This window comes from Ovis canadensis, chromosome 18, assembly GCF_042477335.2.
Source record: "Ovis canadensis isolate MfBH-ARS-UI-01 breed Bighorn chromosome 18, ARS-UI_OviCan_v2, whole genome shotgun sequence".
Taxonomy (NCBI): Eukaryota; Metazoa; Chordata; class Mammalia; order Artiodactyla; family Bovidae; genus Ovis; species Ovis canadensis.
Window position 1 is genome coordinate 31,978,556 of NC_091262.1, and position 27,204 is coordinate 32,005,759.

General features: G+C 47.9%; 2 protein-coding genes across 2 annotated transcripts; one reads left to right on the plus strand and one right to left on the minus strand.

The window, feature by feature from the left end:
• Positions 1-4,602: 4,602 nt before the first annotated feature.
• Positions 4,603-14,569, minus strand: MRPL46 (mitochondrial ribosomal protein L46). The gene is made up of 4 exons (XM_069559684.1): positions 13,853-14,569; positions 12,175-12,358; positions 11,008-11,181; positions 4,603-4,986 (listed from the first exon to the last, which is right to left on the minus strand). The coding sequence occupies exons 1-4, from the start codon at positions 14,072-14,074 to the stop codon at positions 4,736-4,738; spliced, it is 831 nt and encodes a 276-aa protein (XP_069415785.1). The 5' UTR covers positions 14,075-14,569; the 3' UTR covers positions 4,603-4,735.
• On the plus strand, positions 14,130-24,983 carry MRPS11 (mitochondrial ribosomal protein S11). Its single transcript, XM_069559685.1, has 6 exons — positions 14,130-14,287; positions 14,425-14,550; positions 20,099-20,197; positions 22,273-22,402; positions 23,846-23,911; positions 24,594-24,983. Exons 1-6 carry the CDS (start codon positions 14,223-14,225, stop codon positions 24,699-24,701), a joined length of 594 nt encoding a protein of 197 aa, XP_069415786.1. The 5' UTR covers positions 14,130-14,222; the 3' UTR covers positions 24,702-24,983.
• The last annotated feature ends 2,221 nt before the right edge of the window (positions 24,984-27,204 follow it).

The window sequence follows — 27,204 nt, forward strand, 5'->3', positions numbered from 1 at the left end:
CACCTCCAAATCCTCTTCATGTTCTCCCAAACTGCCCTAGTTCTGGCCTTTCCAGAGGCCTGGGGGCCTGCAGTAGGTTGTCCCTTGGGGACAGGTGTGGGAATTCTGACACAGAGGTAATCATCCAGGTAACAAGGGGCAGCAGTGGGCTTTAGAATCTCAAAGTTCTGGGTTCAACGGCTCCACCACACACTGGCACTGAGACCCTCACAGACTTCCTTCACCTTCCCAGGCTTGCCTGCTGATCAAAACACCAGAGACACTGCGAGGCAGGGATGATGTGAGAATCAAGTGAGGCGGAGTATGTGAACACGCCCCATCTATCCTGGCCAGTGCATGTCTCACCCCAGGGGACAGGGCGCTGGGGCCTCTCCAAGGCCAGAGCTGGTCAGGCTGCGGGGGATGAAGCGGTTGTCAGGCGAATCCTGCCACCTTGTGGTGCCCATGCGCTTGACAGCCCACCCCACCCTGCTGAAGCCCCGCCTCACCCCTCCACCTCCAGCCAGCTTATTCCGGGGGTGTTCCCTCTCCTCCTCTCAGCCCTGCTACCCCAAGCCTTCCCGACATGTCTTCCCAAACCCCCAGCCCCAGGGTGTTCTCAACTTTACCAGTCCTGTCGTGCTCAAAACGTCCTAACACTATTAGAACCATTTTCTCCCTCCTGGACCAAAACAGAGCCTGGGGGGTGGAGGGGTCCTGTTCCCTATCTCTGTCCCTTCTTTAGCCACTTAGCAGCTATATGAGACCGGGACATCTGATTTTTTCAGTGATCAATGGTGTGTCTGTAATGCAGATCCTCTAAACAGAACACGTTGCTGGCTCCTCTGGCCCATCGAGGATGGTCTGAGGCAGGGGTGTGTGTGCACATGTGGTTTGGGGCAGGGGTGTGTGTGTGTGTGTGAATACACATGCACCTGTTCCTCGCTCTGGGCTAGTGATGTCCTCCTTGGCCATCCCCTCCCGACTCACAGGGGACCTCCCAGGGCCAGCCTCGCAGCTGCAGCAGTCTCTCACTGTCTGAACCCTTCACAGAGGCACCTATTCTGGATACTTCTGGAATCAAGGACAAGACCAGTTTCCTCCTTCATGTCCTGTACTCTTATGCAGACATTCCAAGGCAGGTGGGTGGTGACTGCTGGCCTGGAATGACTGGTTACAATCCAGGCTTCTAGGAAATAAAGGAAAAGACAGTAGGGGACTGAGGCTGCCTCAAGATTTCAGGCAAATAGGCATTTACATGCTGTGAGTGCTTGCAGTTTAGTGATCTATGAGTTCTTTTTTTCTCTTCACTTGGTTGCACTGGGTCTCAGTTGCAGCATATGTGATCCTGTGGCATGTGGGATCTAGTTTCCTGACCAGGAATCGAACTTGGGGGCCCCTGCATTGGGAGCAGAGCCTCAGTCACTGGACCACCAGGGAAATCCCTGTGAGTTAATAACTGGGTTGCTGGCCCTTCCGCTACGCTCCTCTTCCCCCTGCTGGGGTGATGGAATGGGTCAGCCAGTCCATTCTGGTTCTAGCGCCCCATAGGCATGGGCCTAACAGGGGCTCTGGATTTCCTGGTCCAGGGTGGGAACCAGGCCTGTCCAGATGCATGCATTTATGGGACTGACCTGCCGTCCATCCACTCTGAGATGGGCTGGTGGAATCCATCAATGTCCAAACACCCATGTCCCTCTCCAAATAGGTACGAAATGCTTGGCTGTCACACGTATAACTTGGAAAAGGTGAGGATGGGAGTTGCAAAAGCTAAAGACCATACAGTTGAACTCTGGAGACTTCAGGCACCTAACTATGTCAGAAGACAGGAACCACTTACTGTTTATAGCAAGTCATGCACAGTGCTAAGTGCTTTCACATAAATTAACACATCACCTGAGAAACAGTGTCATCTTCATTTTAACAGATGACAAAAATTAAGAAAGGTTATGAACTAGTTTTATACACAGATCTGGGTTCAAATGACTAGGGAGTAACCCTAAGCAAGTTAACTAACCTCTTTGGAGCCTATCCTCTCATCTATAAACTGAGAATAACAGTTGCCTGCCCTGTACGTTGCAGGTACCAGCTCCAGTCTGGTTTCTGGCACTCAGGGGTCATTCCACTGTTGTTAAACAGTGACAGTACTTGTAATTTGCCTAAGGTCATGAAACAAATTCAAACCTGGGTTTTCTGATTTCCAAGTTCAGTGCTCATGAGGAAAAAAGCTGATTCACTTAAATATGTCCTGAGTATGGCCAAATAGCTGATTCACTTAAATATGTCCTGAGTGTGGCCTTGAAGCAGGTTCTGCCCTAGGATCTGGAAGACCAGTTAGGTGTGGGAGCCAGACCATGGTCCTACGAAGTGCGATGTGTAGATACACGTTCAAGGTGCAAAAATGGCTCAGCAGGAGGTGACTCTTGAGGCTACATCACCAGGAAAACAAGTTGACAAAAGTGGTGGTATTTTCTCTGTAGTCCCTGCAAAGGGGGAGAAACAGAAGTGACTGGAAATCATTGGGGAAGAAAATGACCAGGTGGGGCTAAACTTCTGGAGGAGTCTTCTAGTGAGGTGGTCTGTTTTACATGTTACACACACACACACACACACACACACACACACACACACACACACACACACACAGTGGCATTTCTCTACTCAGAGCACACAAACACACCTCAAATTGCAACTCCTAATACCCATATCACACACAGTATTCTTTCCTCCTCTCTCTGATTTCTAAAATACAGAGAACATATATTTCACTTTGTTCCCTGGTCATCTCCCCCGCAAGAACATGCTAGAAAGTTTTTTGGCTATGTCTGGCAGGCAATGGAAGATGCAGGCTGGCACTCAGCATATCCGGTCATTTCTACTATTAATATAGTGCCAAAAACATTTGCATTCTGCAAAATCACACTCCCGAAATAGCAGGACTCCTGAGCTAAGGAGGCTGGGGAAGACCACACAAAATCTATAGGATTTTGTAGCCAAAGTGCTAATAAACCAGAATCGAGTCCCACACCATGCTAACACAACTAAAGCCCACTACCATGTGCATTGGGCCCCTGCAGCCTCAAATCCTGACATTTCTTTCTTCTTCCGGAGACATACAGTAGCTTCTTTGGGATGTGAGGGCCCAGCAGAAAATAGTTTCATCAAAATAAAAAATGTGATCCAGGATGGGGCCTTCGTCATCAACTGCGTAAAACAAAGCAGGGTTGGGAGTGGAGGGGGAGGGCCTTCCTTTCCACCTAGTTTCCCCCAGATAGTCTAACGTAGTGGGAAAGCTCGTGGTATGTCTTGAAGCTACTAAACTAGACACTCCTTGTGATAAAGGAAGGCACTTCTATAAAATTCTCAGCTTTTGTCTTAAGGTATTCCACCCTGTCCATGATCACTTCCAAATACTGGGGGAAACCTCACAGGAACCAACCTATAATTTCAGGTTGACATGACACCATTTCTCCCCTTACCAATTTTACAGAAGCTGTTTCCCTTTAAAGAAACAACTCTGTAACAAAACAGCCCATCTTGTGAACGGCCAATAAGATTGTGGGATCAACTTGAAAGCGTGGGATTTTTTCCCCACACCAAGCAATTCTCAGACACCAGCTAGATGTCCAACAATTCAACTCAATTCTGACCCTATCTACCTGAAGAAAGCGGTGGATCCCACAGGCTAAGGGCTTCCATCCTACCAGACCCCTTCTCTCCCTCTTAGGTGTCAACTGCACCTAAGCACTTGGACTTCCAAGTGCTCACTTGTGCTTCTGACGCACTGGGTATAAACCAGAGGCTCCCAGGATCCCTCTTGCGTGCAGACTGCTAGAGTCCAGTCTATTTAACCCAGAATGCCTTCTGAGATGACTGAAGTCTTGTTCCTGGGACCACTATTCTGGGCAGAAAGAGGCACGCTTGAGACCCTCCCTCCCCTCCTCTCATTTAGCAAATGCTCACTGAGTGCCCTCCATGTGCCAGGCACCAGGCCCAGTGGTGACCCAGGCAACACAGTGAGGGGTCCAGAACCCCAACCTAGAGGCAGGGGATAAGCAGTCTCCTCCTGCACCATCAGTGACGTGCAGCATCTCTCAGCCAGTCACACCTGACCAGGACTCCCACCCCGAAGATGGCAGGTAACAAGCTGACCCTGCTCACTTCACATGACTGTTTCAAAATATATAAGAAGCAATTCTATTGCTTAAATAGAAAACGCCTTAAAAAAATGAATGAAAAGAGGGAGGGAGGGGAGGGGGAAGGAAGCAAAGCAAACAGAAAACAAGGAAGGAATCGTTTCCTCGGCTAGATTGATACGTTTTCATATCAAGTAGGAAGAGAAATACAAAACAGAAAATGACTAAGAAACTACAAAGCACGAGGTGGTTCCTTTTATTCTTGGACCTAGAGGCTTTCACAGAAGCTCACGGTTTTTAGAAAGTTGATTCACTTCCTTCTGCTCTTTCTTCCTGGGCCCACGAAGCCAGCTGATTCACTACGAAGCAATGCAATACTACTCAATCACGAACTCAGGAGAAAAAGGATAAAACACCCTAAGAGATGGCTCTCTCTTCACAAGGAGAAGACAACAGTCTTCAAAGGATAAATCAACCGAGACCCACACAATGGTAAACCCATTTATTTCTCAGAACTTAGTTTGCCGCTTGATATTCCCGTAGAGATGAGAACACCGTACCATGTCCTTGAGGCCCAACCGTAGACCTGTCCGAGCACTGTCCACCGGCAGCTCAGTCCGTCAGAGGTCCAAGAGAAACCTCCTAACCTGGGCCAGGTATTTTGGCTTCAAATAGTCACCCAGTTCCTCCTTGCTGGCCCACACGTGACGGCCCTTCTCCATGGCCGGGGAAAAGTCTCCGGTTAGCAGCAGGGCTTTGAAGAAGAAGATCTTGGCCCCAAGGCTGCCCTCCGCCCGCACTGCCTGGGGGAACTTGAACTTGTAGTGGCCGCAGGGTGCATTTCCCAGGAACTTGGCTTCCAGGTTGTTTTCTGAGGAGGAGGGGAGCGGGGAACAGAAGTGGAAGATGAGGACACTCGCACCTGTTTACCCTGGGGCCCGAAAGCAGCAGGGGTCTCTGTGAGAGCTGCTTCTGGCCTGAGGGGAACGCCATCCCCGAGGATGAGGACCAGGGTCGATCCTGAAGACCCTCATCTCCTTTCAAGCCAAAAGCTCCCGGCCCTTGGTCGGGATTCCCGACCAGATTCCCTGGGTCCATTCCTCATGCCAAGCTACTGCTCTCAGACTGAAGTCCGCAAGGCAGCCTAAACAACACTACCTGGGAGTCAGAGCACTGAGCTTCCAGACTCAGCCCGGTCACCACCTGCTGACGAAGGACCGAGACACTTATATCTGTAAAGCAAAGTTCATCAGCCCTTTTAAAGGGAGTATCACTTGAAAAGTATTGAAAGGTCCCAATTTGACTGCTGCAAGGTGAAAACCAAAGTTAAAAGGCAAAGAGAGATGGAGGATCTTTGCAATCTATAACAATGGGTTAACAACACCAACACAGCATTTCAAAGGATGAGGAAATAACGGATCAGTTACTAAATGGAACCGGGAGAATGGGCTAGTGAAAAAATAAAACTGGATCACAAGCTCACTCCTCACACCCAAACTGACACCCTACAGATCAAAGATCTCACACCAGGTTAAAATTTTCACGAAAGGTTTGTTCATTTTGAATGATGGTTTCATGGATGTTTAATATTTTCTGAGTTTTTCTGTATTTTAAAATTCTTCACTAAAGAAAAAAGAAACCATAAGAGTACTATTAAAAAAAACATGTGGGATACTTTCTGAATCATTTTTGAGAGGGGAAATCCTAACCAAGACACAAAATGCAAAAAAGAAAAGGCCTATTCATTTACATAAAAGTTAAAATCCTTCTGCAGGGAAAAATGAAGCATAAAAAAGTCAGACATAATGACAAACTAGGAAAAGTATTTTCGACACACTGAACAAAGGAACATCTTAAGATATGAGTATTAAATAGTACGTAGAAATCAATGAGGAAAAAGCCAACAACTCTGAAAGAAAAATGAACCAAGCATATGAACAACAAGTTCCCATGAAGATAAATTATCAATGAACTATAAACTCATAAAGACGCTCAACTCATTAATAACTCAATAAATACAAATTAAAACGACAAAGACGTACCATTACTATTTAAGCTCAAAAACTTTGAGCAGCACACTGCTCATCAAGGAGAAAGGAAAACTGGGTTCTCTCAAATGTACGTGGTATATAATTAGTATAACTGCTCTACTTGGCCAGAGATATCAAATTTAATAATACAAACCCTCTGATCTGACAATTCTGCTTCTAGAATTTCACCCTCCTCAATATTTATTTGCCCATGTGAGCAAAGGAGTGTACACAGATGTTCACTGCAGCTTTTTTTTTTAATAAAAGCAACAGACTGGTTAAACAAACTGCAGTACATACATATATGAAACATTACACTGGTGTTAAAAGTGTAAGATATGTCTTCACTTGCTGATATAAAGATATGCTTAAAAGCTGTGTATGAGAAAAGGAAGGTCCATAACTATGTGTGTATATACATACACATATATGTACATGTTTAAGTGTGCCCACTTCATGGAAAAAAGGAACAGATAAAATAAGTATGTGCTTACAATTGCTAAAAGGATACACAAAAAAACTATTCATGGTGGTTGCCTCTAAGACAGGAAAATTACCTATTACTTCTTACAGTTGTACATTTACCAGACACTGTGTGATACTTTTTCACCATATACAATGAATGGCTTTTGTCAATATCAAAAACAGTAACAACACTATCAGCATTAGATGAGGAATCCACGTATGATGTGAGCTCACCTACAATATAAAGTGTCAGCAGTGGGGATCTATGGGTGGTGGAATTACACTGGCATGATTCTTTACACGTTTCTGAATTTTCCACTTAAGTCAATGAATACACATTACTTTTCTATGACCTGGGAAAATGGATTAAATTAAATCAAAAAGGGGAAAAAAAAGAGTTCATTATAAACCTGAGCAAAGAATCTAAATAAGTGGTTCACGGGTAAAGAAAAACCAATAGCCATGTGAAAAATACGCAGATGGCCACTCTAACCACTGGCCACTAATCCAAATAAACACATTACCCAATAAAAAAGAAAGGAAACTGCTAATCTAAAGATCATTCTTTTTACTGACTGGACAGGGAAAAATTTTTAAGTATGTTCTGCAGGGCACTTTGGTGGTACCTTATCAAAATCTTAGATGTGTCCATCCTTGACCATTAATTTCACTTCTAGGAATTCCATCTTGCAGAAATACCTGGGAAGTGTGCCAAACAGATGGAAAGGAACAGACTCTGACTTTTTTATACTTATAAGCTGCCTGAGCTTTCCTTTGTCATCTTAATTACTTCATGTTATTTATGATTTTCATGAATTTGAAATAAATCAACCTATTCCATTTTCTATGCACCTATAAGAAACCAACATATCCTTTCACTCTTCTTTATGGCAACGGGAATGTTCAACGGAGGAAAGCATGGTACCAAGAAGAGAGGAGCCCCTTTCCACGCGGGGCCCAGCAGGCAAAACTGAGCACTGTGAATGAGCAGAAGAAAGCTGAGGATCTGAGCTCAATGATCCTGGGAAGAAACCCAGCCACCGACTTTTGCATGATGGCTGAGGAAGCCTGAAGTGCAGCAAAGGCCCCTCCTGTTTTCCCATTTCACACCACCACCTCACTCCCTCTCCTGCGGACACACAGGCTGCTGGGGGGCCAGATCAGGGGGGCACACAGAGGCTGCCTAAGTCTCATTAGCAGTACTCACACTGGTGGCAGAGCCAGAACAGTAGTTGAGTGCTTACACTACCATACCACTTACTCATTAAACATTCAGCACTGGAAGAAAAGCTATGACAAACCTAGACAGCATATAAAACAGCAGAGACATCACTTTGCCAACAAAGATCCGTCTAGTCAAAGCCATGGTTTTTCCAGTAATCATGGACAGATGTTGAGAGTTGGACCAGAAAGAAGGCTGAGCACTCAAGAGTTGATGCTTTTGAACTGTGGTATTGCAGAAGACTCTTGAAGAGGCCCTTGGACTGCAAGGAGATCCACCCAGTCAATCCTAAAGGAAATCAACCCTGAATATTCTTTGGAAGGACTGATGCTTAAGCTGAAACTCCAATACTTTGGTCACCTGATGCAAAGAGCCGACTCACTGGAAAAAACCCTGATACCGGCAAAGACTGAGGGCAAGAGGAAAAGGAGGCCACAGAGGATGAGATGTTTGGATGGGCCTACGGCCATACCACCCTAACACGCCCGATATCGTCTGATCTCAGAAGCATTTGGATGGGAGATGGTTGGATGGTATCACTGACTCAATGGACATGAGTTTGAACAAACTCTGGGAGATAGTGAAGGACAGGGAAGCCTGGTGTACTACAGTCCATGGAGTTGCAAAGAGTCAGACATGACTTAGCAAGTAAACAACAACAAATATTCAGCAAGTACCTACTCTGTGCCAGGTACTCTGCTGAGAACTGGGATGACTGAAAGGACAAAATCCTATCCGTATTTTCAGAATTCTGGCTGAGAAGAAATTGCCTGTTAATCAACAATTAAACAGCAATGGAATGAAGAGCATCTTCTTCACTAGGACATAAGCCCCCAGGAGGCCCAGGTAGAGTCCTATAGATCACTGTGACCCCACTGCCCGGACAGTGACCAGCAACAAGAAGGCACAGAAAGAATTTCTGCTGGATAAACTGAGTAAGGGCACTCTGTGAACGTTACAGGAGCCTAGAGGAAGGAGTCGAGCTCTCTACCCAGAAGCTTCCACCACAGAGGGCAGAAGGGACGAGCTGAGTTTTAAAAACCAAGCAGTCGGACTAGGTAGGACCAAAGCTTTGTTTTGGACAGGCAGGCCCCAAAACCGGGACACAAGAAATACGACATTATTCAAAAGGCTTGCTAGGTCTGAACTTAGAATATACATGAATGATCAGCAAGACGGAAGACTGATGAGCTTGGGACCAGAGCAAAAAGTATGCCTAGGCCGTGCTCAAAAGTCTGCTTTTATGGGAAACCTTTTAAGATTTCAAGCAGAGAAGCGACAAGGGATTTGTGTTTAAGAAGGCTGATTCTGGCGGCACTGAAAACGACAACACAAAAGCAAGAAGGGGGCTTGTGTGGTGTCTGCCTCAGTACTCCCGGGTGGCGGTTCTCAACCGCAGAGATTCCAGACCCCAGGTAATTTCCAGCAGTATTCAGAGTCATTTTCGGTTGTTACACTAGAGACAACCAAAGTAGTGCTACTACAATCAAGCAGACAGAGGCCAGAGATGTTGCAGTAAATAGCCTAGACAGAACCACAGAAGCCCCGAAGAAGAATGATCCTGCCCCAGATTTCCAGAGTGCCAAGGCAAGGCTCAGAAACCCTGATCTAGCAGGAAGTGAAAAGACTCCCTGAAGAGCTGCGGGCACAAAGACGGACTATTTAGAACAGACCAGGTAGCACTCAGGAACTTAGGGGATCCCGGAATGAGGTCAAAGATAACGCTGAGGTGTCTAGTTGGGTGAATGCATACGTGGTGCTGCCAACAAGCAAGGCTGCAAGGACAAAAAGAGAAGCAGGCTGAAACTGGCAGGAGCATCAGTTCTGAATGAACTAAATTTTAAAACCTCCACAGGGGCAAGGAACAGCACAGGGATAGCACCTTCAACCTCTGTCCCCGAAAGGTGTTTCTGCAGGCCCCTAGATGCATGAACAGTCCCCCACGTCGATGCTTTATGTTAAGCAAATGAACCTCTTTCAGAGAAAGTCTGGGCGTTTCTTGGTTGGCGGTCTCTGTGCTGGGCCCTGGGACAGAATCTAAATCACAGGTCAGTTAGGGACAACACATATTGTCAAATGCTGAGCAATATGGAGCAAAAGATAATTACCAACCAAGGGATCTTCCTCAAAATGATACCAAATGGCCAAGGAATGAAAAATCTCATGTTTCAGTGAGACACCCAAAACTCAATTCGAGAAGGCAGTGGGTCACCTAAAATCAGGCTCCGCAACACTTGCTCAGGATCAGAACTCTGAGATGAGGAGAGAACTGAGTATGACTGACCATGCTCTAGACGTGACAGAATTAAAGAGATTCCACGGCCTCTAAATCCTCAGCACAAAGACGCTGCCTTAAAAAGGGGGGAGGGGAGAGGAGCGACTGTGCAAAACAGATCAGGAAAAGATGCATACTATGTAGAGGCAAACACACACAAAAAATCCACTTCCTCAAGAGTCCATAAACTATAAGAATCAAAAATGTAGGAAAGGAGAAAACCATGTAACTAATCCTAATCAATTTTGTGACAGGAAACCACGAACAGTGAGAAATGAAACTTCAAGTGCCATAAGAACTGAAGCACATTTTATTGTGAGTGTTGATCACCAGATCTCGCTGGAACAAACAGCCTCACTGGTGCTCCGAGTGGAGAGGCAGAGATGCCACTGAAGGGAAGGCGAGTAGAACCTATTAAGGCAACAAGATCTCTCATAGCTATGATGACAAAATATTTTATGATACTGGGCCCCAAAGAAGATCTGGGCCACTTAAGCCAGAAAAAGTACTAGAATCACCTATTTTTATAGATTGAAAAATTTTCAAGAATGCAAAACTGGAAACGGAGAGGTGAATGTTTTGCACTTTGTTGGGAAGACAAGCTTTAGCGAGCAGAGGCTGAAACTCTCCATCCTTCAGGCAGGCTCCTCTGTCCATGGGATTCTTCAGGCAAGAATACTGGAGTAGGTGGCCATTCCCTTCTCCAAGGGACCTTCCCAACCCAGTAATGGAACCCCGGGTCTTCTGAATTACAGGTAGATTCTTTATCGCAAAGCCACCTGGGAAGCCCAAGTTTCCATTAGCCTACTAGTAAAAGTCAGGCACACAGTCAGCCTGCAAATCCTGAGGCTGAGTCTGGAGTGTGTCTTGCGGGATTTAGCAGTGAGGCAGAGAGCTCACCTGAGAGTGTGGCCAGGGTTCGTTCAGCTGTTTGGCGGAGGGTCTCCCCGGGTTGCCACTCGGCCTGGGGCAGCATCCAAATGTCCTGGTCTCCAAGCTTCTCTTTGACCAACAGAATAAGGTTCCTATCAAGCTTCCGATGCAGCGAGCTTCGGTCATTCTTTACGTCAGCATCTGCATAGAAGAGATGTGGGGGGGTGGGGGGGTGGGGGGGGAGTGGTCACAGGAGACAGGAGGAGCATGTTCTGCCAGAACCAAGAAGATTAGGGTTTCAGGATCCTCCTTTAAGGCAGGGCCACAATCTTTGCCCTCAAAGAACTTATAACCAAATTAGAACCCTGACCCCATCTCTCTAACTCTGACTCCTCTCAGGATAGAGTCCCATAATCTCGAGGAAACTAAAATTTAACAAGAAGAAACCCAAAGCTGCACTCCTCCTTTGAAGAGCAGAACACAATGTACTTTGAGCCTTTGGAAAAGAAGCAATTCCCAGACACTACTAATTCTTTGGTTTTGACACTATTACTGACTTAACCAGTCTCTACTTCAGTTTTCACTGTGAAACAAGAATAAGAGAACTTAACCCCCTGCTTTGGGAGGGAATTCAGATAAAACACAGGAAACGAGTGGGAAAGGCTTAACTTCCCCTACTCTCAGTCCCAAACTAGGAGTTAAATACAGATAACATTCCTGAGGCTTCACTGAGACACAGCTGTTCCAGCACCCATGTGTACTCAGTCACTCAGTCGTGTCTGACTCTATGCCACCCCAAGGACTATAGCCCACCAGGCTCTTCTGTCCATGGAGTTTTCCAGGCAGGAATAATGAAGTGGGTTGCCATTTTCTTCTCCAGGGGATCTTCCCAACCCAGGGATCAAACCCACCTCTGCTGTAGCTCCTGCACTGGCAAGCAGATTCTTTACCACCGAGCCACCTGGAGAGTTCCCTCAATAACCATACATCCCACTCAAAAACAACACAGACTTTTAAAATATTATATTAGGATGGATGTGAAGAACTGTGAAAAGAATTTTTCTCCCATGTTAAAAAGTTTTATCATTTGAAATTATTATTTAAAACACAAAGCAGAGAGTAAGCAAGTATTCTTTATTTGCAAATCAGAATATCCACCCTCCTACCTCTAACTGGGCTGAAGAGACCACAAACCTGTTATTCGAGCTCCAGGTTTGAACTGTAGGAATTTCTGCTCCCACATGTCTTCCAAGTCCTGCACCAGCAATATATTCTTCTCATCTTCTTCATAAAGGTCACTTTTTTTCTTTGCCAGTTGCTCAGCTTCATCCAACGCACGAAGTTCATGGTCTGAATATAGGCTTCTCTCTATCTCAACCTGGGAAAATTAAAAGAGCAAAAATCTACCCCAAACTGGGAAAATTAAAAGAAAAGAAAACCAATAAAACACAGTCACAGTGCACTTGACAGATTCAGAAGCTTAGCACCCAACATAACCAGGCACATGATCGAAACACGCCAAAGAAAACAGAGGAGAAAGGCCACCTTCCCTGCGGGCTTGAGCTGCATTTCCTGAAGTATTAAAATGCATTCAAACATCAAGACCACCACAAGCAAGAGAGGACTAGGACAGGCAGTGCCTGCCCACTCACCACCCTCCAGTCATGCCAGTCTCTGCCCAGAATCTCACTCTCCATGGACTATCCTGCCTCAGGCATTTTACAGATGCCATTCCTTCTTTCTAGAATGTTTTCTCTCATGCTCTCCTGGGAGATTCCTACTCATCCTTCAGATCTCAATTTAAATGTCACTTATTTTAAAAGATATTCCTTGACACCTTCCATTAAAATCAAATTAACATCCCTGTTAAACACTATTACAGTACCCTGTGTTTTCCTTTATTACACTTACCAGAGACTGCAGTTCCATAACCATGTGGTTATTTGGTTATTGATTGACACCCCCTCCACCAAACTGAATCCCTCTAAGAACCAAGGCTACCTCTGTCTTATTCACCACTGCATCCCTACCACTTAGCACAGTGTCTGCACAAAGTTTAAAAGGTGACTTTAAAATGTTTGCAGAGTAAGTTAACAAGCCAAATAAAAGGCACAGAAATGAAGCTTGAATCTCTCAGTGAAGTGAAGTGAAGTCACTCAGTCATGTCCGACTCTTTGCGACCCCGTGGATTGTAGCCCACCAGGTTCCTCCGTCCATGGGATTCTCCAGGAAAGAATACTGGAGTGGGTTGCCATTTCCTTCTCCAGGGGAATCTTTCCGACCCAGGAATCGAACCCAGGTCTCCTGCATTGCGGGCAGACGCTTTAACCTCTGAGCCACCAAGGAAGCTAAGACAAAAACGCCTCAGGTTCTAGGTAGACATAATATCTTTAATCACTGCCTATGGGGATTTAGGACCTTCGTTGCCAATACACCGGTTTTGTCCATGTTATAAACATCACAGACATCTTACGGATGTGCCCTGTGTCTTTTCTTTACGCTCATTACATGACAAAGCCATTTTTCTCTCCAAACTGTCAACCACCTATGATGGGGACTGAATCCGTCTAGTTTAGCATCGCACCCCTATGTGTCGAAAAAAAGAAGAGCCTCTCCAGAGAGCTGCAGAAGGTAACGACAGAGAAGATCAATGAAAACGACGTGCCTCTTACTGAACGCGTACTACGTACCGCAGGAACCCAAAAGGTAGGCACCATTTTGCAGGAAAGCATACCGAAGCTCAGAGAAGTGAAGTGACTTGCCCAAAGTCACACAAGTTAATCAGTGGTGGGGCCAGGATCAAACCCAAGCCAGCGTACCTCTACTGCGTCCCCAATTGCACCTACAAGACACAACCCGCACCTCAACCCACCTGCTGTAGCAGGGCTGCCATCTCTTCCTGCATTGGGGTCAACTGCTTCGAGACCAGCGGTGGCCGCTGCAGGCACAACGCACCCAACAGGCGCCATGGAGATGCGCTATTCGACGGTGCAGCCGCAAGGGTCAAGCTACGAGAACCCAAACTCCAGGGGCTCTCGAACCGCCGCCAGCACCTCGCCAGCCCTAACACACTCCGCCTTGTGGGCGCCGCCATCTTTCAAACTTCCCACAACGCACCGCGGTTCCCGGCGAGGTCCTGGGCCAATCCTATGTTCCCACAAGGCAGCGCGGGAGCAGCATGACGGGAAGAGCTAAGTCCCGCGGTCGCCGCGGACGGGAGCTGACTGAGGTCAACTTAAGTCATGCAGGTTGTAAGAAACGCTGGATCCTGGCTCTTGCGGTCATGGGCTTGGCCGCCGACGACCAGGTAAGATGGTTACTCATTCCGAGCCTACAGTCACCCGGGAATGCGCTCCTGCCCGTGTCCCATGAGCCACTTGGACTCCTAGAGTCCAGTCAGGACTCGCTTAGATCTGGACCTCCCTGAGCCTTCTTTCTCCGCAGGGTCGTGGCCAGAGTGCCGGCCCCCACCATCCACATGAGCGCCCAACAGATGCAAGACGCAGCGGCCAAGGAGGAGGTTGAGAAGTCGGAGATTCCGGCTCCAGCTCCGAGCCGCAGCAGCTTCAGGTAAGGGCCACTTAGGTCCAGCCCTCTGGCGACTGGCACCACCTTCCAGGGTCAGAACACCAGTGAATTCCCAGCTCTTTGTCACTGTGGAACCTTATGCAGATTAACCTTAGAGCCTCAGCTTTTTCCTTACTTGAAGTGGAAAGCGTACTGGAAAAGGTTGTAAGGATCAGTGAACTTTTGATGAATGAGTGGATGTCGAAGGTGTATAATTAAATATCACCACTTTTGTTTCCCTCGTGGGATCAGGGTCTCCGATACAAAATGGGGCGGAAGGGGTAGTAAGGTAAAGGTTGTTATGCGCTTTTTAGAGTTGGTCTAAGGTCCAGGGTGGTTTTTGTACTCGGTCTCAGCCAGCAACTGGCATCTTGCTTCCCGCCAGGGACACTGCCTCTGTGTGCTAGTTGTATTTCACACGCATTTAGCAGACGTTTACTAAGAACCTGCTTGGTTCTGAGGGTACAAATGCAGAAGATCATTCCTTCGCACAAGTAGTTCACAGTCAACCAGGAAAGACAAACATGCACACGTTTTCACCATAATCTGATCAGTAGTTTACTGGACGTAAGAGCTGGTTGCTTTAAAGTATGAAAGAATGAGTGTCTAACTCGAGGAAATCAGACAAGAGTGCCAGGAAAATAATGTAATGCTAAGAGCTGAATTGAATGGAAACTCAGCTAGAAAAGATGAAAGGTCACTTTATGCAAAGTTAACAGTCTGTGTAAGGCACGCAGTATGAATGTTGTGTAGTCAAGTGTGTGTGTGTGTGAAGGTAGATGAGGCCAGCAGGGTGAGAAGGAATCAGAATGCTAAGAGCCTTATCTGTAGATAACGAGCATGTTAGATGTTCATCTAAAACTGTTGGCCTAAACAACTGGAAGGGATTCCCTGGTAGCTCAGACAGTTAAGTGTCTGTCTGCAACGCAGAAGACCCAGGTTCGATCCCTGGGTCGGGAAGATCCCCTGGAGAAGGAAATGGCAACCCACTCCAGTACTCTTGCCTGGAAAATCCTATGGACAGAGGAGCCTGGTAGGCTGCCGTCCATGGGGTCACAAAGAGTCGGACACGACTGAGTGACTTCACTTAAACAACTGGAAAGAGAGAATTGTCATTAATCATTAGGAGCTTGGATTTGCATGTTTAAGTTTGAGATATTTGATTAACATCCAAGTGGAGATACAATATTGGCTATTAGAGATGAAGTTCAAGGGACAGATGTGAGTCAGACATAGACATTTGGAAGACTTATCACATAGATGATGTTTAAAACCACAAGATGCAGTGGGGCTTTTACCCACTCCCCACTGTGGGCAGTGGGGAGCTGCCAAAGGAATTGAAGAAGATTCTGTTGTGGTCACTCAACAATGTCAGACACTGTTCAGGGTGTTGGGGACACATCGGTGACCAAACACACCAAAATCCCTGCCCTGGTGAAGCTTAAATTTGAGTGGCTAGGGGACAGTAAATAGAACATAAGAAAAAGAAGTATGACAGATTATAGGAGTGTGTCTAGTGTCTGAGCAAGAAGGCCACAGTGGAGTGAGAAGTAAAAGTGAGTGGTGAAGACAAGCATATGAGGGGTGCATCAGGCATGCAGGGCTACATCCTGTTATCCCTTGTGGGCCATTGTGAGGACTTCACCTTATTCTGAGAGAAATGGGAAGTCACTGGAGAATTCTAAATGGAGGGTTGACATGCTCATGCTTACCTTTTAAAGGGTCCTTTTGGCCACTGCATTGATATTAAACTGTAGGAGAGCGAGGATCGAAGATGGGAGAAGTCTCCTAAGCAATCAGAAGACTACTGAGATAATCTCAGTGAGAAGCGATGCTGGCAGGGTCCAGGGTGGCAGCTGTAGAGACAGTATAAATGGTCAGACAGATGCACTTAGAAGGTGGAACCAACAGAATTTGTTAAGGTATAAGAAAAGGAGCGAACTGAAGGGACGTTCTAAAATTTGGGGCCTAAACAACTAGAAAGATGGAATTGTCATGAAGATGGGGAAGACTGCAGGAGCTTGAATTGTAGACTTGAGATGTTTAATTAATATCCAAGTGGGGATACAATATTAGCAATTAGAAATGGAATTCAGGGCACAGATCTGAGGTAGACGTACACATTTGGAAGACAATCTATAGATGATTTCTTTTTCCCTCACACGGCTTTTGAGATTTTAGTTCCCCAATTAGGGATTGAACTCAGGGCCCCTGGCAATGAGAGCACCAAGGAATTCCTTAGATGATGTCTAAAATCATAAGATACAAGATCATCAAGAGAGAAAGGGTAGGTAAAGTGAAGGAGAGGTCTAAGGACTGAACCCTGTAGCCTCTGGCATTTAGAGATTTGGGGAACTGAGGAGGAATCAGCAGAAGAGAAAGAAGGACCCTCCAGAGAGGTACTGAAAAAACGCTGGAGAGACTTTTTTTTTCCCTGTGATTCAAAAGTTGATTAGCTTTATCAAATGCTACTAATATGATTGACTAGTCCATAGACTGATAACAGTACTGCTCGTAGGACTTAATACTGTGAATTTGTGGTGGCCTCGAGTAGGGCATGTTTGGTGGAGTATGAGGGGCTAAGGTTTGAATGGTGTGGATTCAGGGAGAATAGAAGACAGAAGCAGCAGGTATGGTCAGTCCTTTAAGGGGCATAGAGGAACGGGCAGGAGCTCAAGGAGGCTTTGGCATCCAGAGGCTTCTGTTTGGTTTTAGACTGGGGAAATGACTGCATGTTTTGCCAAGGGGAAAGAGGCGATGAAGAGGTGGAAGAATGCAGATGCTGGAGCAGGAACATTGCCGGAGTGCTGTCCTTGAGGGGCGGACACGCAAGTGGAGCATCATCACGGGAGACAAGGCAGAGACTGGGGGCACAGCTGTTCAGTAGTGGCAGCTGAAGGGAAACCTGATTGCTTCTATTTCTTTGTGAAGGTCATCAGCTGGCAGCAAGGAAGCAGAAAGAAGCTGAAGGTCTGAGGGGACAAAAGAAGGTACAGACTAGTCATCCAGGCCAGTGAGAGGGCAGTTGAGCAGGGGTGCGCTGTGTGATCGCCAGCAGTACTGAGGGCCCTCTTGATGCTGGAGTCGTTAATGGAAACCAGTGGTTCCCAGCCTGGGGCCACTGTTTCTCCAAGGAGACTTGTAGCAACGTCTGAGGACATTTTTGGTTGTCACAGCTTGAGAGTCAGTACCTAGTTGGGTAGAGGTGAAGGATGCTGCTAAATACCCCACAGTGCTCAGATCAGCCACCCCCCGCCAAAGAATCCCCCTGCCCAAAATGTCAGTGGCACTAAGGTCAAGAAACCATGACATGGAGAGAGGACGGTAGGCACTCCTGTGTATTTTCCTCTGGCCACCTGTGCCGGCCGTTTTCAGTCCCTGTCAGCCGTTTTAAAGAGATGCTGTGTGCGCAGACGTGCTTTGAGGATGGGTGTGAAGAGCCAGCAGAGCAGCACCAGAAGGCTTTGTCTTTCCCGTTCCTGGGCTGCCTTGGGGTGAACCGCTTGTTCAGTGGACGTGGGAAGCTTAAAAGCTTGATCTTGTCTGCACCCTCAGTTAAATGGTTCAAGCTCTGTTTCCTTTCTAGTTTGAAAATCTTGCCCTATTAAAGACATAATGCTGGCGTGTTCAGACTTCAGAAGGCTTAAGTGTTTGACCTGCAAGTCGATAGAAGAAATTATTAATGGGGAACTTATAAGGTTTTAAACATTAATGTCATCTCAGAGCCTCACACTCTGTCCAAGGAAATCCCAAGGACAGAGGAGCCTGGCAGGCTATAGTCCATGGGGTCGCAAAGAGTCCCACAGGACTGAGTGACTAAATAACAACAATGGAGCCTCCTCCACAGTCAGTCTCAGCATGTAGCTGCTAAGCTGGCAACCTGCTGGGATGCTAAATCATCTCTAAGATCAGGCAGAGCAGGAAAGAATACACTTGTAACTCCTGAATACCCAACTGTGTTACAGTTTTGTTTTGTTAAATATTTCCAGGAAAACCAGTAGACAGGATGGTGCTCAGATAGTAGTATTCTCTGATCAGAACCCACTGTAGTTCAAGTGGCTGAGCAGGTGCAAACGCGGATCTGATCTGTGCCTGCGGGCAGGGTGCAGCTGCAGGTTTGCTTGAGTCTGGAATTTAAAAAGCACAGGTGGTGAGCAAAACTCTGAACCAAGGAAAAGCCCCTCAGCCCAAGGCCTGGCTTCCCTGTTCCCCTATCAGTACTGTTTCTCCACCTGAAAATGAAGAGTCCTGAGCGAGAGATAGCCAGAGGACAGAGAAGACTGGGGGATGGGAGGCAGGGGGGTCTTCAACTCAGCAGTGTCTGGACCAGTGTGCTGAACCCTTGAGTTCACACCTGACTCACCTGGGCTACTTCAGAAATGGATTCTCAGGTCCCATCCAGAAATCTAGGGCAGAGTGGAAGCATCAGAGTCACATGGTCCTGCCATTCAGCCAGCCCTGATATCCACTGGTCTTGGTAGGGGCTGGCAAGTTGGCCCCTACCCACCCACCTGTGGCCAGTTGACTGATTTTTATAAATAGAACTTTATTGGAACATAGTCACACCTATTAACTCACTGTTGTCTGTGGCTGTTTCTGCACCTCAGTGGCAAAGTTGTGTAGCTGCAACAGAAGCATCATGGCCAGCAAAGCCTAAAATATTTACTCTCTGGCCCTTTACATAAAAAATTTGCAGGTCTCCACTCTTAAGGGATACTGGAATTTTTTTTTTTTTTTAACAATAATGATCTTTATAAGTATTATTAAGTTTATTTTGTCTTTGTTTTTAACAAGGATAGTCAAGGTATCTGGTTGATGCAGCAAGAAATAGAGGTTTGACTTAATTTTTAAAATGATTTTTTTTATTTTATTATTTATTTTTGACTGTGCTGGGTCTTTGCTGCTACACGGGCTTTTCTCTTGTTGCAGCCAGTGGGAGCTGCTCTCTAGCTGCCGTTTGTAGGCTTCTTGTTGCAGTGGTTTCTCTTGTTGTGGAGCACAGGCTCCAGGGTATTCCAGCTTCTGTAGTTGCGGCTCCTGGGCTCTAGGGCACAGGCTCAATAGTTGTGGCGCACCGGTTTAGTTGCCCCGAGACATGCGGGATCCTCCCAGATCAGAGGTCAAACCTGTGTCTCCTGCATCGGCAGGCAGATTCTTCAGGACTGAGTTACCAGGGAAGCCCGTGTTTTATTTAATTGCAGAAGGAATAGTTTATAGAGGACTGAAAAGAGTGATCTGATTATACTAGAAGAGATAAGGGAGGATGGGGAGTATGGATTAAGTTCTCTTTCTATCAGAAAGTCATTAGCTGTGTCCACAGTCAGCCACTCGGGGAAACAGCCACTGAAGGACCGTGTTCACAGATACCGTGTTCTGGCAGCACCAGAAGGGTTGGGGGCAGCAACCTCAGGAGCAGGTCAGGGCAGAGGGCTGCTGTCTTTTGTTACCAGTTTGTCTATGCTGTTGGCTTTTTTTAAACTACGTGGGGTTTTTTTAAATTGAAAAACAAATACCAGAACAACTTTATGGAAAATTTTTCTTCTAATTGCAGCATTTACCCTCCATTTCCCGGACAGGAAAGCTCTCTGAGGTGGGCAGGAAAGAAATTTGAGGAGATCCCAATCGCACACATTAAAGCATCCTACAACAAGTAAGTGGGGAAGAGACTCCTGGGCAGGGCTGAGGTGGAGGCTTCTTTCTCCCGCAGGGGGGCAGGCAAGTCACATGGGTCCTGGTGCACAACACCCTGCCCAGTATTCCTCCTCATTTGGGGAAATCTCCTCTCTCTTTAGAAAGTTGATTCAGAATAAATGGAAATGTGAACTGGGTTCCCATATCATATTGTTAAAGATTCCTTTGCTATCCTTGGGAACTGTATTTTCTGGTTCTGCTCCAGAGCTAGAGTATATTTTAGAGCCAGAAGGTCTTCCCATGAAAGTGTAGTTGTTAAGTGTTGGTACTGGGAATGGCTGATTAAATAAATGAGGGAGATTATTTCAGAATATAGGATTTACTAACAAACTAAGCAAAGGGAAACCTCCAAATAAGGGTCGATTTAAAGTACTTGGCCTTGGTCCACTGTGGACCAGATGTCTGCTTTGTGGGGCTGAGCGAGGTTGGAAGACTCGCATTCTGTGTGGCTTTCAGATGGTGCCGGGGAAGTTCCCAACTGTCTGTTGGCAGCGGAAAGCTTGCTGACATCAGTGACATCCTCACAGACTGGCCCACACTTAGAGGTGGGGTTGGTATTTGGTCAGCAGTGGCCTGCGAAGCAATTTAGAGAACAGTACAAAAGACAGTGGGTGGTCAGGGCTAGAGGTGGGGTGCCAGGCGAGGTGCCGTAGGACACGTTTCAGCTGTCATCTTACAAGCCCAGAGTCAGAGCCCCTGGGTGTCCCTCTCTTCTCGGGCTGATAACGGTATAGGCTAGTTCTCTTTGTTTCTTTGCTTTTTTAAAGAGGCCTACTCTGTAGAGCTCTGTTGAGGTTGTCTCAGGGACAAGCAATTCTCTTGTGGTTCTGTTTGGTGTAGAAGACCCAAGAAGCCTTAGGAGGGAAATGGCAGCCATAGCCAGGCCCATAGCAGATGGCCCCAGCCCAGGGCTGGCTCCAGCAGGTCACCTTGTAACCACCCTCCACTTCCCCTGCTTGTGAGTTCTTGAGGGCTCTTCAGCCCATGAGACCAGGTGGTGGTTAAGGGGGGAGTGGAAAGCAAGTCTAGGGATTTATGGAAGTTATTCTTAGTTTTAATTTAACTTGTTGAAGACTACTTATCTTTTAGAGATATATAATGAAATACAGATGAAATGATGGGTCTAAGATTTGCTTCAAAATAAACCCTTAGTAGGGCGTAGAGGGGAGTAGAAGAAACAAGGCTTAAAGATGAAACCAGATTGGATATGAGTTATTAATTGTTGAAGCTGAATGGTGAGCCCAGGGGAGTTCAGACGTTATTATATCCGCTTTTGAGTATATTTGAAACTTTACCAATGAAAAGTCATTAAAATCACCCAATGTGAAATTCAGTTTCTTGGGGAGGTGGGGGGCTGGGGAATGCCAGAAAGGACTTTGAATCTACTTTAAACATTGTCTTCAGGCAAGATGTGAAGGGGAAAATACGCCACCCCTCCTGTGGATGACACTCAGCGCCCTCAGATCATGGCACTGGTGTCGGTCAGCTCAGGCTGCTACAACAAAGTACCAGACTGGGTGGCTGAAACAGCAGACGTTTATTTCTCACAGTCTGGAGGCTGCAGGTCAGAGATCAGCGTGACAGCAGGGTCGGGTTCTAGCGAGAGCTCTTCCAGGCTGCAAGTGGCCAGCTTCTCCTCCTGTCCCCACGTGGTGGAAGAGACCACTGAGACAGGCCACTGATACTCACAAGGGCTCCACCCTCATGACCTCATCGCCTCCCAAAGGCCCCACCTCCCAGAGCCATCACATTAGAGGTTTGAATTTCAGCATGAGTCTAGGTGGGGGAACACAGACTTTCCATGCATAATAGCTTCTTGTAGAGTTTGCGACTTGTCAGTATTCAGAGGTTTAGGGGTTGATTCTGACCTTTCCTGACACCTCCTACCAGAGTTCAAAAAACTCATCTGATAAGCTCAGGGTGGAAGCAGCTAAATGGTGTTTTCCTTGCTCACTGGGGCTTGTCTGGGCATAGGTTGGTGCTCTCTCACTCCCCTGAACAGACATCATATTCTGTACACCCCTTCCTCCCCAGCACACAGATCCAGGTGGTCTCGGCCGCTCACCAGCCCCTTGCCCGCGCCTCCTGTGGCACAGAGGGGTTTCGGAATGCCAAGAAGGGCACGGGCATCGCAGCACAGACAGCGGGCATAGCTGCTGCGGCGGTAGGTGTCTGTGTGTGCGTGCGTGCGTGCGTGCGTGCGTGCGTGCGTGTTCTCTCTGCTCCCTCTGTGCTGGGCTCCACTTTCTGCATGGCTGATCACCAGGAGGAAGATTGTCCTTGCACTAGCCCTTCAGAAGCACGAGTTTGCCAACTCGTGTCGGGTCCCCTAACATGAGGGTAGCTAGAAGGAGCAGGGGCCAGCTGCTGAAGTCTCACAAGGCCTCCTGGATTTAAAGACCAGAGGGCTGGGTGGGGTGGGGTTGTGGTGATAGTCCATCTGGAGAAGGTGTAGTTTGGGGAGGACGCTTCCGCAGTACTAGACTGAGCATGAACTGCTGCAGATCTTTCTAGAAGCAAGTTGGCAGTGTGCCGCTGTTAGTGTGTATTTATGGAGCATCTACTATACAAGCTTCCCTTATGGCTCAGCAGTAAAGAATCCACCTGCAGATGCAGGAGACTCAGGAGATACGAGTTCAGTCCCTCTGTGGGGAAGGTCCCCTGGAGAAGGGCATGGCTACCCACTCCAGTGTTCCTGCCTGGGAAATCCCATGGACAGAGGAGCCTGGCGGGCTACAGTCCGTGGGGTCGCAGAGTCAGACACGACTGAGCAGGGCAGAGCAGATCTACTACACACCAGATACTGTATGTTCGTTATCTTGAATCCTCGAAGACCCTCAGTATTACCCACGTTTTAAAAGTCAGTTGGCATTCGGAGTGTGTCACTTGCTCAGCCGTGCAGCCAGTCAGGCTCCCTGAACTGAACGCCCAGGTCTGGGCCCAGAGCCTGTACACTGGCTGCTGGGACACAGGTGCCACAAAGGTTCACACTGCCAAACCCAGAGTGTCCCCTGAAGGAGACCCTGACCCTCGAACGAAGCTCCATTTCCCTAAGTACTGACGGCACTGCATTAGTGACCATCACAATGCCGCCAACGGCCACTAGATGGACACGTTATATACACTTAGAAAATAATGTCAGTGTTACAGGTGGCTTCCACACGGTGGGTTGAGTGACTTCTGTGAGTTTTCCAGACTTTCTGTAATAAACCGCCTTTATAATCAATAAAGAAAGCTTTCAACTCTAATGCAAGATTTAAAATGATTAAAGAATACTCTTTACGAGGGTATTGAGACTCAGCCAGGAGTCCAGGGATTGTTATGGTCTGAAATTGTGCATTTATCCAGAGAACAATCTGAGCAATATTTCGAAGTATCCACTAGGTGGCAGTGCCGTCCCGGGCGGAAAGGGCCCCCAGCTGACTGCGCTCGGCTGTCTGCACTGCACCCGTCAGCCCTCTGCTTCCTTCCCGGTCCTCTCCTGTTTGCCTGTGTGGGTCCCTGCCCCCTGGAGCTCATAACCCTGTCACTCCAGGGGGCGGTAGCAAAGGCTGGGACTGTTGCGGTTCTTTCCCAGGGGCACTAACCACTTGCTGCTCCTTGGCAGAAAGCTACGGGGAAAGGCGTGACCCACGTCCGAGTTGTGGTCAAAGGCCTGGGGCCCGGGCGCTTGGTAAGTGACCTCGCTTCTTCACAGCCCAGCCTCTGCGCTTCGTCCTCCAGTTAGTGAGAGAAGTAGGGGTCGGGGCAGAGGAGGGACTAGATTTCCCTGACGGCTTGAAGTTTGTCTCCGTTGCTTCTGATCCACTGAGCCTCTCCAGGCCAGCCCTGATCACGTAGCTTCAGTTTCTTAGATGCTTACTGAGTGCCTGCTGGGGACAGGAAGGGGGTCCCTGGGGCCTGTCACAAATGAGTCCCTCTGGACAGACTCGTGGGTACAGTGGTGAAGCTTGTGCCCCGGGTGCTGGGAGCCCCTTGGGTGGGATCACCAAAGTGTCCCCAAAGAGGTGACATTTCTACTGATTTCTCAAGAATGACGAGGGACTAGCCAGGTGTGTTTATGAGTTTGGGGGCAAGGGGCACATTGCGGGCAGGGGGAACTACAAAAGCGTAATGCTTAAGACTTGTTTGTCTTTAGGTTGTAAAGGGCAGGGTGGGGCGTGGCAGGTGGGACCGGGAGGTGGGCAGCACTGAGGGCCTGGGGGAGGGGTTGGGAGGAGGCCTCTGGGAGGAGGGGATTGGATGGCAGGCGTCAGAGCCAGCCTCCCCATCCCCATCCCTGTCCGAGCCCTGTCTGGACACCGGGGCGTCATCTCTGGTCTGTGCCATCCTCCTGTTCCTCCTGCCCCTTCCAGTCTGCCATCAAGGGCCTGACCATGGGGGGCCTGGAAGTGATCTCAATCACAGACAACACCCCCATCCCACACAACGGTTGCCGCCCCAGGAAGGCGCGAAGGCTGTGAGGGCCAGGAAGCCTGCACCTGATGTCGTCCTGCCTCCAGCTGGGCCTCGTGGAAAACGCACTGTCCAGCCTCTCCAGGCAGGGCTCGTTGAGACCCTGGGGCAGTAAGGGAGACCTTCACCTCCTGACTCGGCGGCCTTTGCTTGCTTCTGACGAGAGCGGTGTGGCTAGAAGTGAAGCCGTGCCTCTCTTGGACACGAGGGGAATTAAAGGGCAGCTTGACCTAGACTCCCAGCAGTAAATGCTGCTTCTCTTCTGAAAAGATAAAATTATTTCTACCATCTGTAGTAGTTTGTGAGTTTTTGGTTTGGTTGTTTTTTTGTTTTTTTTTTTTCTTTGCTTCCAGCATTGCAGACTTAAACTTCCCCCCAGTTCCTGAAAACAAGACTGTGAATTGAGGTAAGACCCTCAATGGAAGGAGTAAGATGTAAATATGGGCAACTAAGCACCAGACAACTTCCTCATTGGCTTCAAATATTTCCTCTTTAGCCCCTAAACCAAGGTTTCCTGAGCTCTTTAGCAACTTTTCTTATTAACTTGTAATTTGACCCCAAATTGAGAGGTTTTTGCCCCCTACCTCTGGAGTATTCTGATAGTAGGTTTCACTGTTAATGGAAATGTCTAAAGTTAGCCCTAACAATGCAGGAGAATTGTCCTGGGATCGGGTTTTCTTAAGCGTGAACCATCAGCTCTGCTAAATGGTCTGTGGTTACCTAAATGGGAAGGAGATCCAATAAGAGAGGGAATATATATAGCCAATTCACTTTTCTGTACAGCGGAAACTAGCACAATATTATAAAGCAACTAAACTCCAAAACAAATTTTAAAAATAAAGATGTTAACCCTTACATGTAAAAAAGATAACCAGCGTGAACCATCAGAGATTCCCCACAGTCGAGGCATCTTTCCGCATTCCATGGGCGTCAGCAGTCCCAACACCCAAGATTGTGTGGCCCTGAAGGAGGATGGGAGAGTGGTATGAAACAGGAATGAGTGTGGATGGTGGGATGGGTGAGCGCAGAGCCCAGACAGAAGTGCAGGAAAGGGAGTCCCCACCCAGGTGAGCTCAGCCGGTCCCACCAGGTAGCACTGACTGCTCAGCCTGGGCTCTGGGGTCACTGGATGCTACACAGAAGCCACAGGTGGGGGCTCCAGGGGCCCAGCCAGAGAGACCCCTCCCTCTTCCTCGGACAAAGAGGACCAAGGATGAAAGCATCACAGGAGATGGAAAGGTGCACGACCCTCAGAGGTGTCTACAGGAAGGGCCTGCTGACCTCTGACGGGTTTCACGTGGGCCCAGCCAGCCAAGCGCTGCTATTTGCCTGAGCTCCGTGTAGTAAGTCCACAAATGCCCTCTCAAATAGGGAAGCTGCTGTGCTGTACAGGCTAAAGAAGGGAGAAAGACCATGATCTAGATGTGCATTTAGGAGGAAAGTGTCTCCCTGCTGCCTTCTCCATCCTGAGCAAGACCTATGAAGGATACTTGTGGCCAGTGACTAAGGAACCCAACTGAAGGTTTCTGGTGTTAAAGCCACTGCCAGAGGGAGTTAACACTTTGCACCGTAAAACTGCATGTGAACATGATGCTTAAAAAACACGGCTCATGAGGGCCTGGAGCAGTTAGTTAATCAGAGCAGGAGGCAGATGGTTCAAAAGAGGGGCTTCCTGGTGCCTCAGATGGACCTGGGGTCAATCCCTGGGTCAGGGAGATATTCTGGAGAAGAAAAGGACAACCCACTGCAGTATTCTTGCCTGGAGAATTCCATCAACAGAGGAGCTGGTGGGCTGCGGTCTGGGTCCGCAAAGAGTCAGACACAACTGAGCAACTAACAATTTCACTTTACAGAAGTGCGGGCAGGGTCAGGGGATAAGCACGTTGGAGCCCTTGAGGACCAGCAGGGGCAGAAGGACCTGTCCCCTGAGCCTGGCCAAAGCTCCAGTCACGGGAACACAGCCTGTGCCAAAACTTCGGCCCCGCAGAGGCAGAGTGAAGAAACACCCTGACTGCTCCAGCCTCTGACCACCCAACATCCCCAACGGCTGAATCCAATGAGAACCAGAACACAGGGGAGCTTCTGGTCCATCCTTGGAGGGCATGCCTGCCAGGCAGGGGGTGTGGAACAGATCCAGAGGGGCATGTGGAGAAGAGGAAGCACAGGTGGTCTCCATCATTCCAGAAGTGAAATCCTCCTTAATGCTGTCGTTTTAGAAAGTGTTGTTCCCAAGAGGGCTTTGAAAAGGATGATACTAAGAGTGCCTACAAGTAGCATGCTGGGGGCCTTAAAGGATCACTGTCTCAGACCAGAAACGGGGGGGCCTTGGAGCCAGCTGGGGTGGCGCTGTTGTCAGGGTGCCCAGGAAGACAACACAGCTTTACTGCTGGGAGCCCCAGGGCCCTGCTGGGTCCAGGCTCTAAGAAGCCAGTGAATTTGTGCTCTCTTAGGCTGTGCATGAGTTCAGTCGTGTCTGATTCTGTGCGACCCCGTGGACTGTAGCCCGCCAGG

What these genes read in the sequence shown, in the direction of transcription:
- MRPL46 (XM_069559684.1), bottom strand. Translation starts at nt 14,074, where the DNA reads ATGGCGGCGCCCACAAGGCGGAGTGTGTTAGGGCTGGCGAGGTGCTGG. An exon ending in TGGCAGCCCTGCTACAGCAG is followed by an intron (nt 12,359 to 13,852) that starts GTGGGTTGAGGT and finishes TAATTTTCCCAG; the next exon opens with GTTGAGATAGAGAGAAGCCT. An exon ending in AACCCTGGCCACACTCTCAG is followed by an intron (nt 4,987 to 11,007) that starts GTGAGCTCTCTG and finishes CCTCCTCCTCAG; the next exon opens with AAAACAACCTGGAAGCCAAG.
- MRPS11 (XM_069559685.1), top strand. Translation starts at nt 14,223, where the DNA reads ATGCAGGTTGTAAGAAACGCTGGATCCTGGCTCTTGCGGTCATGGGCT. An exon ending in CCGAGCCGCAGCAGCTTCAG is followed by an intron (nt 14,551 to 20,098) that starts GTAAGGGCCACT and finishes TTCTAATTGCAG; the next exon opens with CATTTACCCTCCATTTCCCG. An exon ending in ATTAAAGCATCCTACAACAA is followed by an intron (nt 20,198 to 22,272) that starts GTAAGTGGGGAA and finishes CTTCCTCCCCAG; the next exon opens with CACACAGATCCAGGTGGTCT.